This window comes from Oncorhynchus mykiss, chromosome 19 (genome assembly GCF_057628025.1).
Source record: "Oncorhynchus mykiss isolate SJ-2025 chromosome 19, ASM5762802v1, whole genome shotgun sequence".
Lineage (NCBI taxonomy): Eukaryota > Metazoa > Chordata > Actinopteri > Salmoniformes > Salmonidae > Oncorhynchus > Oncorhynchus mykiss.
The window spans coordinates 52,943,303-52,961,805 of NC_143040.1; the positions used below are offsets into that span (position 1 = coordinate 52,943,303).

Below are 18,503 nucleotides of genomic sequence, written 5' to 3' on the forward strand. Positions count from 1 at the left end.
TCTCGCCAATATCCAGAAACTTCGCACAGCCATTGAAGACAAGTGGGACATTCCACAGGCGGCAATCAACAGCCTGATCAACTCTATGTGGAGGAGATGTGTCGTGCTGCATGAGGCAAATTGTGGTCACACCAGACACGGACTGTTCTTCTGATCCACGCCCCTACTTTTTAAAATGTTATCTGTGACCAACAGATGCATTTCTGTATTCCCAGTCATGTGAACTCTATAGATTAGGGCCTACTGAATTTATTTCAATTGACTGATTTCCTTACATGAACTGTAACTCAGTTAAATCTTTGAAATTGTTGCATGTTTCATTTATATTTTTGTTCAGTGTATAATACAAATATACATAATAGGCTACAGATTTGTATTTCTCTTGTTGGGAAAATTGCATTCTGTAAAATACACTGAATAGCCATAAATAATTTAAGGCTACAACGAGCTCTTTGCATCTTCGGGATCGATGTCCCGTCCTCGGGATTGTTGAGCTAACGTAGGCTAATGCAATTAGCATGAGGTTGTAAGTAACAAGACAATTTCCCAGGACATAGACATATCTGATATTGGCAGAAAGATTAACAAGAATTTAAGCTAACTGCACTGTCCAATTTGCAGTAGCTATTACAGTGAAATAATACCATGCTATTGTTTGAGAGTAAACAATTTTGAACATAAAAAATGAATAAAAAAATTAGGCACATTTGAGCAGTCTTGATACAAAAGTTTGAACAGAAATGCAATGGTTCATTGGATCAGTCTAAAACTTTGCACACACACCAAAATCTAAATTGCACCTGGCCTGGAATAATAATTATGTCCTTTCTCTTGCATTTCAAAGATGATGGTACAAAAAAAAAGTTGTTTTTTCCTTTTTATTATATTTTACCAGATCTATTGTGTTATATTCTCCTACATTCCTTTCACATTTCCACAAATTTCAAAGTGTTTCCTTTCAAATGGTACCAAGAATATGCATATCCTTGCTTCAAGGCCTACAGGCAGTTATATTTGAGTATGTCATTTTAGGCTGATATTTAAAAAAAGGGGCGGATCCTTTTAAGACTATTTTCTGGAATAATTTTCAGCACGGGACAGCAGCTCCTGTAACAACACAGTTAAGTTTAACTTTGGAACGAGTTAACTGGATGGTGTTTTGGGAAACCGGTGTGACGTATGCCTAAATTCCATCGCTATGGGGAATCCAGACCCTGGTCATCCAGAATCACAACACACGGACTACAGCCCCATTGAAGTGTGCACATCATTTTCGTGATGTTGTCAGCTAACCCATTTACACACCCACACACTATTCCAAAACAAAATGTGTTTTTTAACATACTTAATTACCATTTTTTGGAACGAAAACTTCGTCACTCATGTTGTTATTAATTATATGTCATATTTCATAGAAATCTGGAAACATTGGAGTCACTAAAATAAAAGTGTAATGTGAAACTAGAAAATGTCAAATTATAACATGATTAATACACATGGGATATGGTGGAACGATAAGAACAGTTTTTACAAGTAGAATCAAATAATTTTATTCCAACTACAGTTACCTTATATATTGCCTTTTGTCTGACAAACTTCACTAACAACTCAACGAGTTGGTGGCAAAAATCTAATCAAACTCAAGTTAGTGGCACCACCTGCTGGCCAGCATAGAAAAAGACAGCGGAGAGGGTTTACTATAGGTCAGGATCACTGCTGGAGGACATACAAAAATATAGCTGATGCTTTACATATTTTTATTACATGAGCAAGAAGACTTATCAAGGCATAACCCACAACTCTTGAGCATTTACATGGCCTCAGATAATACTCCCAAGTTTTTAGAATATTAACCTCATTTAGTAAAACTCAAAAGGATGGACGACGCCATAATAGTCCCTGTCTATCATAGATGTGAAGTCATTTGTGTAGCAGAATGAGTAGTACACAAGGAGAACATTCCCATGCTATTTTCAGGTCTTGGTTAGTCTCAACAGTCTTTGAATGTCAGGCTCGATGTTGATAGTCTCAAATTTTTTGCTGTAACGTTTAAAGGGCTCTCCCTCTGGCCCAACCAGGAATTTCTCAAAATTCCAAGAGATGTCTGTCCTGCTGATGGGACTCCAGATGAGGAATTTAGGATCCTGGATGAGGGTGTGTGGATCATCATCAGGATAGGGAAGTTTGTCTTTCAAATAGGCAAAGACAGGGTGGGTGTTGGTTCCATTCACATCACACTTTTCAAAGAGAGTGAAGCCAGGCTGGTAGCCATCTCCTGGACGCACATACTTTAATGAGTTCAGGATCTCCCCATTTGAACAGTTCTCCTGTAAAACATGCAACATTCTCATCTGACATGAATCATTAAACAAATCACCCGATACCTGTAAATTAACAGAATCTTTTACTAGATTAGCTTATTTTCATTGATTTTACAGAACCACATAACCAAAGGCCACAATGTCACATACTGACCTGGTAGCCAAACTGATTGCAGGGGAAGCCCAGGACCACTAGCCGGTGAGGGTACTTGCTCTGGAGCAAGTTGAGCTGGCTGTAGTCCCGGGTGGTTGTCCCTCAGAGCGATGCCACATTCTCAATGAGGACCACCCGCCCTCGAAACACATTGAAATCTACTGAATCCCCCTCCAGGGTCATGGCCTTCAGATCATAGAAGGTCTTCGCGATGAACGCCATGGTCCTGTTCTGTAGTTACTGGCAGTAGTGAGGACCAGTGTGTCTGTGTGTATTACTACCTCAGGTCACCGGACTTCAGATATGTGCCTGCCTTACCTGGGTGTCAAATATCTCTGCAGTAAAACGATACCCACCTGACATACAATACTGTCACACACAAAGGTAGATAGGCTCATATCTCAGCTTGTAAACTTGCACAGAACGGTATGAACGGGGTCATGTTAAATTAAATCTATGGTTATTCGTTGCATGGTTTGTTAAAATGGCCTAATTTAAAAAACAAGATTACTTACATACTAAATACGTAATGTTTTTTTATACAAATGAAATGTTCTTCATGTTGGCCAAATACACCTAGCGGTTTTACAGTCAGACTCTTGTCTGTGAATCTGATCTAGTAACAATGTATTCCACAGTATTGAAACATTTACCAGAGATGTAATGTACAGTAAAATATAGTATTTGACTCCTGAGTGGCACAGCGGTCTAAGGCACTGCATCTCAGTGCAAGGGGCATCACTACAGTCCCTGGTTTGAATCCAGGTTGTATCACATCTGGCTGTGATTGGGAGTCCCATAGTGCGGCGCACAATTGGCCCAGCATCGTCATGCTTTGGCCGTCATTGTAAATAAGAATTTGTTCTTAACTGACTTACCTTGTTAAATAAAAGGTAACTTCATATATATATATATATATATATATATATGATGAATATAAATAAAAAGTACAGTTGTCATTACAAATTACTTATTTCCTGTGAGAATATTGAGAAGGGAACCATGTATACAGCCCTTTATAATAGTGTATGTGCATGCACCATAGTGGCATTTGCTACAGCTTTTCAACCTGTAAAAATACCTAGAATTTGTCATGACAACTTGTAAATTCACAAAACATTCAAGCTACTAACAATAGTATTGAACATTATGTCTGTTTTAGATATGAGTTTTTGGCTTCATGCATGTTTGAGTATGGGTTAGTCTTCCACAGGTAAATGAGCCCTTCTTGCTAGCCTGGATTTTATTTCTGCTTGTGAATAATTTAACCATGCCCTCTGCCCAACCTATCTCCCATTTCCTCGTCTCATCTCCTAAAGCACCAATCAAGAGCTTCAGATTCTCTTTGGTCCGTCCCACTATTAATCTATTTATCAAATTAATTTGTAAACATAATTAGCTTTTTCAAGTAGACAGCAACGTTTGTGATATGAAGGTTAAAATTGTGGCAAAACTTTGAGGCATCATGCCCATGGGGACACAGGGGCACGCGCACCCTCAGATTTGTCTCGTTTAAAAATTAAAAATAAATACTAACGCTACTAGCCACCAAACAATTTTATGACGTTGGCTTTAACTAGCCCATATAGATTCCCAATCTCCTAACCTCATAACTAGCTACCAAGAAGGCATTTCAGGCTATCAGGTTACAGTAGCTAGCTTGTCTAACAATCTTAGCTGGCATGCCTGCCAGCAAGGTTAGTAGATTTTAGAAAAGCAAGCAATAACTAAATGTATTGAAGACTCACATTCCTTTAAATATTTTACCCGAGATTTTAATCTCTTAAAAAAAAATATCCACCAGTCAGGACAATAGACAGCTCAAGAGGTATGCTTAGATAAGCAGGGAAAAAATGTATATAAAATTGTGCATATTGATGGCTCTAGATGCAGGAAAAAGCTCAATTGGGCCCTCTTCCGATCCACCTGCCAATCCTCCTCATGTACTTTGTGCACCTCAGATTTTTGGGGTGCATGACGCCCCTGGTGGCAACACAAATTATACAGGGGTAAGCTTAAGTATACCGTGTCGATCCAAACGAGTGGAGCTGCAACTTTCAGTGTAGCATTGCAGACAGCAGCCCATCTGCAGGCAAATCTTCTTATTACATGTTGACTACTCAACTCAGGGTGCCATCAGTTTTGGTGTTGCAAAGCTGGGTAATAAACATGAAAAGGTCAAGTAACTATAAAACAACACATGAAGATGAACATTTAACAGTGAGTAAAACTATAAAATGCATGAATCTGAGCAACAGTCAGTAAAAACCGGAAGTCGGAAGTGTACATACATGTTGGAGTCATTAAAACTTGTTTTTCAACCACTCCACATATTTCTTGTTAACAAACTATAGTTTTGGCAAGTCGGTTAGGACATCTACTTTGCGCATGACACACAATTTTTCTAACAATTGTTTACAGGCAGATTATTTCACTGTATCACAATTCCAGTGAATCAGAAGTTTACATACACGAAGTTGACTGTGCTTTTAAACAGCAGAAAATTATGTCATGGTTTTAGAGGCTTCTGATAGGCTAATTGACATAATTTGAGTCAATTGGAGGTGTACCCGTGGATGTATTTCAAGGCCTACCTTCAAACTCAGTGCCTCTTTGCTTGACATAATTGGAAAATCAAAAGAAATCAGCCAAGAACTCAGAAAAAAAATTGTAGACCTCCACAAGTCCGGTTCATCCTTGGGAGCAATTTCCAATTGCCTAGAGGTACCACGTTCATCTGTACAAACAATAGTACGCAAGTATAAACACCATGGGACCACGCAGCCGTCATACCGCTCAGGAAGGAGACACGTTCTGTCTCCTAGAGATTAACGTACTTGGTACGAAAAGTGCAAATTAATCCCAGAGCAACAGCAAAGGACCTTGGAAGATGCTGGGTGAAACAGGTACAAAAGTATCTCTATCCACAGTAAAACGAGTCCTATATCGATGTAACCTGAAAGGCCGCTCAGCAAGGAAGAAGGCACTGCTCCAAACCGCCATAAAAAGCCAGAATACGGTTTGCAACTGCACATGGGGACAAAGTACTTTTTGGAGAAATGTCCTCTGGTCTGATGAAACAAAAATAGAACTGTTTGGACATAATGACCATCGTTATGTTTGGAGGAAAAAGGGGCCTGCAAGCCGAAGAACACAGTGAAGCACGGGGGTGGCAGCATCATGTTGTGGGGGTGCTTTGCTGCAGGAGGGACTGGTGCACCTCACAAAATAGATGGCATGATTTTATAGGGAAATTATATATTTTTTTTTTCTCCCCAATTTCGTGGTATCCATTTGTTATTTACTGTCTTGTCTCATCGCTGCAACTCCTGTACGGACTCGGGGGAGGCAAAGGTCGAGAGCCATGCGTCCTCCGAAACACAACCCAACCAAGCCGCACTGCTTCTTGACACAGCGCACATAGAATGTGTCGGAGGAAACACCGTACACCTAGCGACCTGGTCAGCGTGCACTGCACCCGGCCCGCCACATGAGTCGCTAGTCCGCGATGAGACAAGGATATCCCTAACGGCCAAACCCTCCCTAACCTGGACGACGCTGGGCCAATTGTGCGCGGTCGCGGCCGGCTGCGACAGAGCCGAACCCAGTCTCTGGTGGCACAGCTATCACTGCAATGCAGTGCCTTAGACCACTGCGCCACCCGGGAGGGCCCCAATATGTGGATATATTGAAGAAACATCAAGACATCAGTTAAAGTTAAAGCTTGATCGCAATTGGGTCTTCCAAATGGACAATGACTCCAAGCATACTTCCAAAGTTGTGGCAAAATGGCTTAAGGACAACAAAGTCAAGGTATTGGAGTGGCCATCACAAAGCCCTGACCTCAATCCTATAGAAAATGTGTGGGCAGAACTGAAAAAGCGTGTGCAAGCAAGAAGGTCTACAAACCTGACTCAGTTACACCAGCTTCGTCAGGAGGAATGGGCCAAAATTCACCCAACTTATTGTGGGAAGCTTGTGGAAGGCAATGCTACCAAATACTAATTGAGTGTATGTAAACTTCTGACCCACTGGGAATGTGATGAAAGGAATAAAAGCTGAAATGAATCATTCTCTCTACTATTATTCTGACATTTCACATTCTTAAAATAAAGTGGTGGTCCTAACTGACATAAGACAGGGAATTTTTACTTGGGATTAAATGTCAGGAATTGTGAAAAACTGAATTTAAATGTATTTGGCTAAGGTGTATGTAAACTTCCGACTCAACTGTCCTCACAGATTTAATAAGTTAATCATAATTTCATTGCCATGTCACAGGGCCAGAGATATTGCAAAAACAACTAAATATTTTAGCCAAACACTCCCAGGTTGAGAGTTTTGCCTCATGCTAACATGCGCAGGCCTTCTGGGAGTTGTCCTCTTTGTCCTGCTCTCCCTCCAGAGAAGTCATGTCTAGGTATTTATTAATTGAACCCTGGAAGGCATCCATCTCTTTCTTGTGAGCATGAAGGACCAGCTCTGTCAACCGGGTGAACGACTGGAAGACGTAAAGAAAATATTTTATCACAATTGCCTCACATAATCACCCAATAGAGTACATACAAGGTATTGACTCAATAAGGCCTATGACTCACCTCATTTATGTTGCAGTTGGTGCAGGCACTTGTCTCAAAGAACTCCATTCCATAGGTTTTTGCTAGCTGTAACACAAGAGCTCATTAAGGATGGAAAATGTCAAACTGTGTATGAAAGAAAACTATTATGACTGAGGAAAACAGCAAGATAAAGGCCAACCTTGTTCCCTTGTTCTTTAGGCACTTTCCTCTTCTGCTCCTCATCAGCCTTGTTCCCCACCAGGATCCTCTGCACCTGGTCAAGTGCAAACTTAAACATATTGAGACAGGGTTGTGAAAAAGACGACTGGGCACCTACAGTTCAATAAAAAGATGTAAAAACTGGGTAACAAACAAAGATAAACAGAAACAGAGAATGGGAGAAACAGAGAATGGGAGACAAAGAGACTGACCAAGTGAATGAAGGAGGGCAGTTTGATCAGTAGGTGTTAGCCTTACCTCATCCACATCGCTAGCCCACTTCACAATGTGCTGAAAGGAACGGGAACTAGTGATGTCATACACCAGGATAAAACCCTGGTGAATGATAAAGAGAGGAGGGAGGGACCGTCATGACCGATTGTGAGCACATAACTAACGGTGAGCACGGGACCAAGCACTTGATGTTGTAAAATGGTTTTAACTCTGGTAATGTACTTCATTTCTGGACAGTGATTATTGGTGTGTAGAGAACCCACCTGTGCCCGTCTGTAGTACTGCTTGGTGATGGTCTGGTACCGTTCCTGGCCAGCAGTATCCCTAGTGTAGACAGAAAGGCATAGAGGCAATCCCCAGTTTTACATGGTGATGTGACCACATATCAGAATATGTCTCAATCAAAGAGGTAAATCTTACCCTTACAAAATGAAAACATGACATTTGTGATGGATGTGTCAGTAACTACTGCATTATGGTGAGTGAGTTGTTCCCGCAAAGATCTGTTCACTCACCAGATCTGTACGCGCACTTTAATGCCATCTATTTTTAATGTTTTCATTTTGAAATCCACTCCTACAGAATACAAAAATATATTGTTATGCATGGCAAACATGTTACTATTGGCTTGTTAATTCATCTTCTCTAGCTTTTGTCTCAATTGGTTTTATTTAATTTCACTCGTGCTATCCTGTTTATTCTTTCCCCATTGCAGGACTGTAGTTTTACTGAAGGCTCAAATATTGTAGCCTATCCTACTGGTGGTTAAAACAAGTTTTTCCTGAATAAATAAATGATTAAAAAGAAATGACATCGTATTGGCACATTTTCCTTCTCATGACTTACCAAATCAGCCTGTACTAGTCAATAAGTATCGCTGGTAACGTAACATTCTTCCACTTGGCTAACAAAAATGTATATTGGCCAGGTTGGAAGTAGACACTGATGGGGACTTTTTTTTTTTTGATATTCAACTGTGATAAGTGGGTGTCCTTTCAATCCGTCATCTTGCTCATGGAAATTCCATTTTTGTCATTTACTACAGTGTACTTCAGCAGGGCCAATGGACAGGGAAGACGTGACTTCAGTGTATCGACTTCTGCATGAAATATATCTCACTCACAACAACCTTCATTTAAATGTCAGTGGTGTGTGATAGCTTCACAGTTGAAAAAGCATAAAAACCCATCAAATAGTCAGACGTAAAATGTCAGTTGCTTGCAACATTGTCATAACCACCATACCTGCCACAAACAGAGTAAACACAGAGCTGACACAAACACGTCACACAAGGATATGCTTCAGGCAACAGACTGGCCATTATATGTTCTTGGTAAATCCAAACTGTGCTTCTAGTCATGTTAGAAACCATTCTGACTGTGTGTTGGACATGACTAAAAAATGCCATGTCATCATCTTCAATAGCGATGGAGGCAGCCTTCCCAATTAGCACCCCAACACTGACAGATGGGAGAGAGAGCACATTCAAATTGGACATGCTGTACATGCTTCACTACCTTTGCATGCGTGTATATCTCCCTGTGCCAGTGTTATAGGCTAATCATGTGTTCAACACGTCTGACATTACATTCACTGCCAGTGAGGCCAGCCAAATCTTAATTGAGCTAATTTAGTGGGTAACACTGTATTTCAGGAACTGGGGTTGGGGGTTCAAGACTGAACAATAATAAGGAATGAAGCAGAAGTAGAATCTAGGAGGGGAGACATCAGGTGCCTTCGTCTGATTCTGTTCTGTATGCTACTCTAACGGACCCATCCCCCTCACTAACACCAACCAAATACAATCGTTTTTTAGTAGATCAGCAGCAGCTAAGATTGCTTCACAGAGATTAAACACACCAGTAGAGCTGCAATGTAAGTCACAACCTTCCCCATTTCTTCTAATCACATATTGTTTTGTTTAAGTTGAACAAACAGGAGGAAGAAAGTTACAGGGTTAGATAAACAACCTGAAAACATGTGCCTTAGTGTGTGTGTATATATATATATATATATATATATATATATATATATATATATATATATATATATATATATATATATGATATGTAGACTTTCCTGTAATCTGCTGCTTTTCTAACAGAACCCCTGCTCTGTTACCCAGTCAGTCATACTGCTGGATCACCACCATTTTCATAAATAAGAGGGTGCAATGACTGCCGATAACCCATGGGAAATAAATCAGACCGTAGGCTGAGTAGCCCTAAACAAAACAGAAGTCATTCTGGCCAATCAGTCCATTTTCTGCTGCATATCACATTTGTCATTATCATTAGACATTGGCCACATAAATAGGGGAAGAAAGGCTTCAGTATTGAGCGCACCATTTTAATGTGAGTTACATTGTCTGTCTATACCTGTACTTTGTATGAAAACAAAAATGAAGTGGTGGAGTAATGGAGTTACACAATCAGAGGGAACACAGAAGATTAATTTCCCCCAACCCTGCCACTTCCTGTTCAAGAAAGACCTCCCTTCCGAGTAAATACCATCATCAGGCTTGGAGAGGCTTTCTAAGTAATTACAGATCGTATTTCCTTAAAGCTTCCCCCATCCATAATAGGCTAAAAGGCCCTGTATGTGATCATTATTGCAGAAAACACTGTACCATGAAAGTTTTGTCCAGTTTTAGATCCTTAGTCCATTCTGAATGCTTAGGCGACTAAATATATGCCTACACCTGTTGGCTGAAAACTAGATATTCCTTTAAACCATGTGTTTCTTAATGGACAACATTTTTTATCATAATGATAGATGGGAATCTAACCCTATTTAGAGAATAATTGGTAATGTAATGTGACTGAGGCCTATCTTGAGCACTGTCCAGTGAGCTCACACTGGAGTTTCTAAACAAATGTGTCCACAGCCTGGGTCCAGGGGAAAATTATGTTGAACACGGAATGATGGAAACAATCAACTGGTTCTAGTAGAGGCATGTTCTTTAGAAAACTGGTGTTTGTGAAAAGTCTCTTTTAGGTTTGCAGGCCTAACAAAAACAACATTTGATTTATTTAACTAGGCAAGTCAGTTAAGAACAAATTCCTATTTGATACAGTGCGGACTACGGCATAGCAGAGTTTCAGAAATATGTCATTCAATCAAGTCTTAGGTGACAGCATTTTAAATCTATTAGGAAAAGCCCCGTCAAGCGTTTCGTATAGAATTGCTGTCAATCACTTATTGTGGGAGTTGCATATTCGCGGCAAACTTGACTGAATCAGTCAACAGTCAAACTAACCAATTGCAATCAACAGCAGCTTACCAAGTGTAGAGATATGCGACGAATGGAATTCATTATCCGTGAACCTGCACAACAAACAGGTCTTTCCAACCCCGGAATCTCCTAAAAGTAGCAACCTGAGCAAAACGTCATACTGCTTTGCCATGGCGGACAAAAAAAACTAGTTTCTTGTTCAGCGAAAACTCACTTGCATGGGGGCTGCTCTATGATTTGCCAGAAATCTGACAGATGGGAGGATCGAACATGCTTTTAGTACGGCGGTTAGATCAAAAGGCTTGGAGACGCGACAACAGCACCACAAAAATAGTGTTTACAAATTAGCCTTTGTAAAAAAAAATGCCTTTGTCTATCTCCCCATGTGCCTCACTCAAATGAAAAATTGCCTATATACGTTTCATCTCTGTAAAGTAAAAAAAAAAAAAAAATGTAAGCGGTATCTTAAATGTAGTGTCAAAATGGTAACGTTAGCATTTGGTAATACATCTTCAATTCATGTTAAACTGCGCAGACCGATTTCATTAATATTGATACGTTGCCATTATCTACCAGGAGATGTCAGTGTTTCTCGTAACAAATACTGGGACTCTTTCCTCCTGTTTTTTTGTTTGTTTGTTGTTGTAGTTCTTGAAACTAGGTCTAACTCTGCCATTTCCCTAGTTTTCAGCTGTTGGCTCATGTGAACTTTGTTTTAACGTCAATAATCATAATTTGCGATATGGCCCTTATCTTTCAACAGCGTGAAAGAATCCTTCAAAAATCCTCCATACAGCTGTGTGCCTCCATCTGCCGAAACTACACTTCCACACAGGTGTTCAGAGCACGTTAGATAGCACAGGTGTATGTTTCAGTCTTGTTTTCCATAAACAAGCGCTGTGATATGGCCGTGTGGGAACACTAACCCTATAACTTTGTTTCAATTTAAACGTTTAAATTTCTCGCTGATATGAAACATAACGTCATTGTGCTTCCGAAACCGGACCGCCATGGCTCTTAACAAAACTCCCCCGCCCAAAAGACTCCTTTTGACGTCCAATGACTTATGTGTAATGTACTGAAACAGTGTCATGATCAAGGGCTAGGGTTTTGATGTATGCATACCCCGCAATAAGCTTACCATGGTGTTGATAGACTAGTGCAGCAGATAGTGTTGTATATGGACATACCAGTCTACCATCCAGTGGCGACTCGCCATTCAGGGTAGGTGGGGCGGAGCCCAACCTGTTTTGTGCTCCACCTGTTTGTTTTGCATGTTATTTTGTCATTCCGTGTCACATATCAGTTTACAAACAATGTTAAAATAATCATTGAGTTAATAAAGTCACATACAAACATGGTCACTTTGTTTTGCTTTCTTGAGTAAGGCAGCTCCAAAATGTGGATGTTCCAGCCTAGCTCAGTGCTTTCTGAGGTGTCGGAAAATACGGAGTGGTGGGGTTGGTAATGTTCTCTAGTTGCGCCGTGATTGGCTCAGTGTTCTGTCACTCATGGGGACACCACATAAATCTACAGGGGGAGCTCAAAAATTGAAGCCCCTTGTGTGCTGCCATAGAGTTACATTAGAAGTGCCCATCAATGAAGGCTCAAGGTCATTGGCCACAGATACAATGACATAAGATAACATATCTATGGTAGCTTTGATCGGACTGATCATAACATCATATTCTCAAAATCTTAGCTAGAAAGCTAGACAAGCAGTCATTATCATGAATCATGTTGACAATCTACTGGCAAATCCTTTTCAATTATTGTCATACGAAGAGAAATTATAGATAAAATGTACCGGTGCTCATCGACCATTACAAGTTGGAAATCATGAATTCCACAATTAGTGTTTTGGAAGGAATCAGTGGCTAACTGCAAGCGTTGCCAAGCAATCACTAGCCTGCTATTCCGTGGGGTGGGTGTGTGGTCCAAGTCTGAGTTTAAGATTCTGTCAATCCAGCATGACATCTGCCACGCTCAATACAACTGGGAACTCTTGAGAAAAAAAGAGCTCAGACTGGGAAAATAAGTTTGGTCATCCAACTCGGGAACTCAGGCCTTTTCTAGCGCTCCGACCTGAAGATCACTGACGTCATGACTCAACAACCCCCCCCCCCCCCCCAAAAAAAGAGTTAATTGAGAGAATACTTTGATGAATCAATTTGCCCACGAAGAACCGCCATGCCACCTTCCGGTTCAAGTAAGCACAGCACAAGGAGAGTCCCAAAATGTATTGTATGCAGCATGTGGAGCACATGTAGCCCATAGCCTGTTTTAGAAAAATGTAATCAATACATTTTGTAAGAGCTTTCTTGTCTGCTTATATGCCACTTTATTTATCCTACGGTTCTGACTTTGTGTACAGGGAGAATACTATGAGAATGGCCCAAGTTCTGAATTCTGTTGCAGTACAAATAGTTATATTGACGTCAGTCCTAGCTCGCAATCGAAATTACAGATTTTCTCTTATCTGCTCGCCATCCCCTTACATGCCATAGCTTGCACTTTTCAATTGTCAGAAATCACATTTGTTTAAGCAAGTCAGCCATGTTTTTTTTAAAGGCATTAAATAAGGCTGAATTAACTGTTTCGATGGCAGTTAACTATCTACTGATAGTCAGGTGTAGCAGTGGTAAGGATTCACTCCATGGTGCTGAAAAGAAAGCTCTGCTGTTGGAACAGCTTTATGTTGGCCCTAACAGTTTGTGGGCACTGTTTGTCAACATCCTAGTGCAATTCATGTATTGTTTAGTGTTGTGTAGCGCTTTGCTGGCATGCAAGTTAAAAAAAAATATATTTTTTGTTTGCGCCACCAAGACTTACATGCTAAAATCGCCACTGCTACCATTTATCCTCTTCTAGCAATATGTTCCAAAAACTGAAAGCCATTAGTGTACTGAACAAAAGAGATGCTATCTCAACCATTTTGAACTTCTTTGAATTGCTAACATTTTTTCATCCTCAACCTTAGACAAACACCAGTCTTTGAGATCCTAGTGTTGATATGGACGCTTCACCAGTCATTCCTTTACTCTCCTAAACTGGAACTCATTCATTTACTCCACCAGATATCAAGATGGCTCCTTTGAGATGCATGTACCTGCATGAAAAGTGGGTGTCAGGTGTGCGGATAAGTGCTCAGTGCGCACTGCAAAGCATCAGTGTCAATTGGCCAGCCAACACCATGCCACTCAGTGCTTAGAGCAGGTATGGTTTAAAATGTGGTACAAAAACATTGACACATAGGACAGTGCAGAGGTGTACCGTGCCCAGCACTGTCTGGTACAAAATACCAAGAAAACTCAGTTTGCTTGGGCATAGACGTTAAGCTGCCCTCTTCGCCAGGTCTCCCTTCTACACACAGCACTAAAGGATAAAATAGTTTTATTTATAATAGTCTCATAGCAAAGGTATGCCTCAACTTGCAAGACAATTGTTGGCAGTATGTACAACATATCTGTAATTTCCATGGAATGGAATCAATCAAATATCTATTTTGTACACACTAATTATCTCTGTAAAAAAGAAAAGAAACATTCCCAGTACAGGCAAATATTTCCAAATAAGTTTTTCTTTGTAGAATTGACATTTAAGAGTATAGTGTTATGCACTACACTGATATGGATTTATTTTCCTTTCATAAAAATAAAAGGTTACTTACTACCTTTAACTGCATTGTGTAACATTCAGTATGGATTTTAAGAAACTTTTTTTCTTCAAATCTCAATTTCCTTGAGAATAACAAAAATAAAAACAAAGTGTTGAACCTGTGAGATGAGAATATATTAAATGAGGCCAACATTGTTCATCTATCTATCTCCATTGACAAGTGGTCAAGCTAAATGACAAAAATGTACAATATGGGATACGAAATTCATTTCAATATAACGATCACTCTAAATTTAGGGATTTGATTACACAAATATTTCAAAGACGGAAAACATCAGCCATCTACACTGATTCAGGAGGGTTGCAATTACATATCATTTTTCCAAAGCAACTTCAAATTCTTTAGTGAAAAAGTACAACTATTAACAAGGTAAGCTATTCCTTAGGACAATTTCTCAAAACTCTGCCTAAGTCTCAAAACTCTGAACAGGTTCATTGAGGTGACATAAAAAGAGAAATTGGGCTATTTGTTGTAAACTAGACTAAAGCTGTACACCTGGTCACCTCCATATCCAATTCGGAATCAATAGAATTAGGTTTTAAACGCATTAACTCCTTCAAACTGCAGAGCTGCCTCACTTTGAGGGTGTTGAGAGTTGTTGCTGTGCCATGAAAGTGTGACAATATGCTGGCGAGGGAAGAGAAAGGTTGAAGCATTGTATATATGATAGCAGCTCTATCACAGTCTTCCCTCTGTCTCCTGGACTGGCATGAGAAGGCTGGAAAGAGACTGAACAGGAGGAGTGGGCTGGTAGATAAGAGTCTCTAGTGATAGCACTGTGGATGGGGGTCTAGCTGGGCTCCACACGCAGCTTCTTTCTGTTGGGCGGCTCCTCTGGCTCTGATTCAGAGCTGGAGTCGGAGCCACCATCAAAGGCGGACACTGTGCTCCCCTTGGGGTTGGTGTACAAGCTGCTGTCAGAGGATGTGTAGTTGGCCTGGAGCGTAGTGTTCCCCTTGGCTTTCTCCAGTGCACGGACTGCAATCACCCAGAGAAACACAAGTCAGAAAACAACAGGAGAAGTATCGGTCTCTCCCTTCACCATGAAACATTGTTCAATGGGATAATGCAAAAATCCATCAGTAGCATATCCATAATGGCACATTTCCATTCAGGATTTACCAGTGTTTTACTCAAAAGGTTCAGACCTTTCTGTTTCTATCTACGTGGGCTGGCACCTGCGTCTCACTGGGCCACGGCTCTGGCGTACCTGCTCTCACTTGGGGCCAAAGCCAGGCCACTGTTACTTTCAGCTGTCATTAAATAATGGCTAACTGTTCCCACAAAGCAACTGTTTTGATTATACAGAAGTTCTTGATTCTGCTCTTCTCAAGTCTTCACTGCCAGCCCTAGCTATGGAAACACAACTTTCCTAGTATAAGATAAGGATGAATAGACTAGTGTAACCCTGGTGTTACAGCTGAAAAGCAGCATAAGTATGGTTCTGATCCCATGACCCAACCACTCACCCTCCTGCTACTGCAGTTGTCCCTGGGCCTTGAGCCCACACTCACCCTGCTGCTCCAGCAGTGCATTCTGCTTCTTCAGGTCGTCAATGTCCTGCTGGTGTGTGTGGTTTTTCCGTCTCATGTACTGGATGTAGTCTGTGGCTTTGTCTAGGATCTGAGCTCGGGAGGCCTGTTTGACAGATTGCTGTCAGCAACAAATGACAAACTCAGCCATGAGGCAATGTTGCATGTGTCACTTATCACAGTATTACAGGTGAAACATGCACTGCTGGCCCAGTTATTCAAGACGGGCTAAATACCATTCACTTATTGGAACCAAGTAGAAATCCAAACTGATTCATAACTGAGCTAATCATTAATGAAAATGAAAACTAAACCATTCAAAATAATGGTTGAGGCTTATTTGATCATCATTGATACAGCAGTACATTTAGCATTAATACATTTGGACATTCATACAAATTAACTTCATATAGCATTCATTCTACAGTCAGTCAGAGCTGGAAAGTAGAAAATATCGATTACTAACTTTACTAACCTTCTCCCCTTGTAACGCAGGCACAGAGTCCCGTAAACTGCTGAAGCTGTCTTTAATGTGGTCCCTACGCTTGCGCTCCAGCGCATTGTGATGTGCTCGTTTGTCTGCCTGCAACGAGAGATTCACAGACAAAACAGCATCAACCAAAATAGCAATAATTAGAGGCCAAGTAATAAGTGTTTAAAAAAAGGGTTTCTTCCTGCAATGTTCAAACGTGTATTTGTGTTATTTTTTGTGTGCCAACTAGCAAGCAATGTTCAATTGACCATTTCAATCCCCATCCAAATCAAAACACAATTATTTAACACCTTTCATATTGTGATTGCTAATGAGTTAATCACAGTAATAGTTAAACAAAATAGACTGATGCGAGATTTTTATGACATAAAAGTGTTGAATCAATACTGACTGTTGGAATGAAGTCTACAATACTGGTTGCTATGGACAATGTCTGTCTCATACCAAACTACCTCCTATGCACCCTGATCCTTATCACCACCGACCTCTAGCCTATATTTCTTTGTTATATTATTTTAGAAATCACTAATGTCTCATGTTCTAAGGAGGACAGAATGGTACCCGCCTGTTGGTTGCTTGGCAGCTACCTCTGCTCTCTAAACAGCCAAAAAAAACATTATGACTCCATGTTTATCACCAAGCATTATAAGGGGTTCAGCAAGCAGCATTGAATGAATGCATAGAATACATTATGGCATGATTCAGTGTAATAGCACTGTTCTTATCCTGAGCTGATATCCATCATCCAGCTTCATCAAAATGTGTGAGGGCATCTCTCCGTTAGTTCTCTATGAAAATATTTGTTTATGTTGCTTTTAACAGCACCAAATGCAATGCACGATCTTATCACCTATTGATAAAGTATGAACAACCTGTCAAAAAGACTAAACAAATTAACTATGATGGTAAGGGCACAATGTACATTATTTCCTCTCATGGGGTGCACAAAATGACATGACTTCTGAATGGCTTATCCTCTGCATAACATAATACTAGCTCATTACCATTTGGTTTTCTTCAAAGGACAATTCCCCTTGGTTTATGGGATGAGACTACCCTTTCATGCGTTAATATTTTCAGGGTTGATAACTCCCCATCAAACCTGAAAAATTGCACGAGCCTTGTAGGTAACTGCCATTTTACATAACGTACAAGCGCAAAGTATAACTAGCTAACTAACTTAAGAAACATTACACTGCCCGTGTAACGTTACACTTCTCTACAACAGTGGTTCTCAACCTTTTTCGCTTACCACCAACTTAATGTTTCTCTGCCTGGAGTACCTCATGTGCATTTTACCATTAAGCCTATGGTCTCATGAGTCTTCTCAAATACCCCCTGTGGATAGGCCAAGTACCCCTGTTTGGGAACCACTGCTCTACACCGACTTACCTAACTAGCTACATTAGCTAGCTGACCTTGCAAGCGAGTTGTAGGTAATATTTAACTACATAGCTTGCTGCTTTTGCCGTCGCATGCATCGCTCGCTGTTTGTTGTTCTAGACAAGTTAGCGCCAGCTAGCAAGCGATGTTCAGTTCACCGCTTCAAATATAACAATCAAGCTCCGTGTTAGCTAGCTAGGTAGCTACGTTGCTAAAACTGGTAAAATTCGCTAACAAGTCAACAAAGTTTTTTGGATGACATTATGATAGATGCATATATTGAAATGATCATTTGTTGAGTAATCATGTATGCATGTGTTATGTTTCATTGGCAAGCTACTCAAGCTGATTGGGTTTGCAGTCTACTGTGTCGAAAAATATTTCTGATCTGCCAGCTAGTTCATCGAGCCAGCTAACATACCCCAGGGAACAACGAAAAGCACGCGTTTCCCTAATCAAAAATACAAACGCAATCACATTAACTTACGTCACTGTCGACATCGATATCTTCGTTGTCGCTCATTCTTCGGTGAAATGTATGAGAAAATTTAAATAGTTTAAAATGAACACAGTAGATTGCTAGCAACCAAAATGAAACGAAGAACGAAACGAATCCTACAGCAGGGACATGACGACCAACGGATTCTCTTACACGTGATTCGCCTACACATGGACACAACAGTCTGTAAGGCGC

General features: G+C 40.4%; 3 protein-coding genes across 10 annotated transcripts; all 3 read right to left on the bottom strand.

Annotated features, from left to right (window-relative positions):
• Positions 1-1,524: 1,524 nt before the first annotated feature.
• gpx2 (glutathione peroxidase 2) lies at positions 1,525-3,198 on the bottom strand. The gene is made up of 2 exons (XM_021574425.3): positions 2,476-3,198; positions 1,525-2,327 (listed from the first exon to the last, which is right to left on the bottom strand). The coding sequence occupies exons 1-2, from the start codon at positions 2,695-2,697 to the stop codon at positions 1,974-1,976; spliced, it is 576 nt and encodes a 191-aa protein (XP_021430100.2). The 5' UTR covers positions 2,698-3,198; the 3' UTR covers positions 1,525-1,973.
• A 1,036-nt stretch (positions 3,199-4,234) lies between these two features.
• Positions 4,235-11,298, bottom strand: LOC110497943 (ras-related protein Rab-15). The gene is made up of 7 exons (XM_021574426.3): positions 10,771-11,298; positions 8,003-8,063; positions 7,751-7,811; positions 7,512-7,589; positions 7,234-7,323; positions 7,074-7,139; positions 4,235-6,976 (listed from the first exon to the last, which is right to left on the bottom strand). Exons 1-7 carry the CDS (start codon positions 10,892-10,894, stop codon positions 6,827-6,829), a joined length of 630 nt encoding a protein of 209 aa, XP_021430101.1. The 5' UTR covers positions 10,895-11,298; the 3' UTR covers positions 4,235-6,826.
• Positions 11,299-14,098: 2,800 nt separating this feature from the next.
• Positions 14,099-18,503, bottom strand: LOC110497944 (protein max). 8 transcript variants are annotated; one of them, XM_021574428.3, is made up of 4 exons: positions 18,297-18,503; positions 16,409-16,516; positions 15,916-16,054; positions 14,099-15,379 (listed from the first exon to the last, which is right to left on the bottom strand). In XM_021574428.3, exons 1-4 carry the CDS (start codon positions 18,330-18,332, stop codon positions 15,192-15,194), a joined length of 471 nt encoding a protein of 156 aa, XP_021430103.1. In that variant the 5' UTR covers positions 18,333-18,503; the 3' UTR covers positions 14,099-15,191. The 8 variants fall into 8 exon arrangements, with proteins under 8 accessions (XP_021430103.1, XP_021430105.1, XP_090067480.1 ...); XM_021574430.3 differs by having other exon boundaries at positions 15,916-16,039; positions 18,297-18,490; XM_090211354.1 differs by having other exon boundaries at positions 15,871-16,039; positions 18,297-18,490.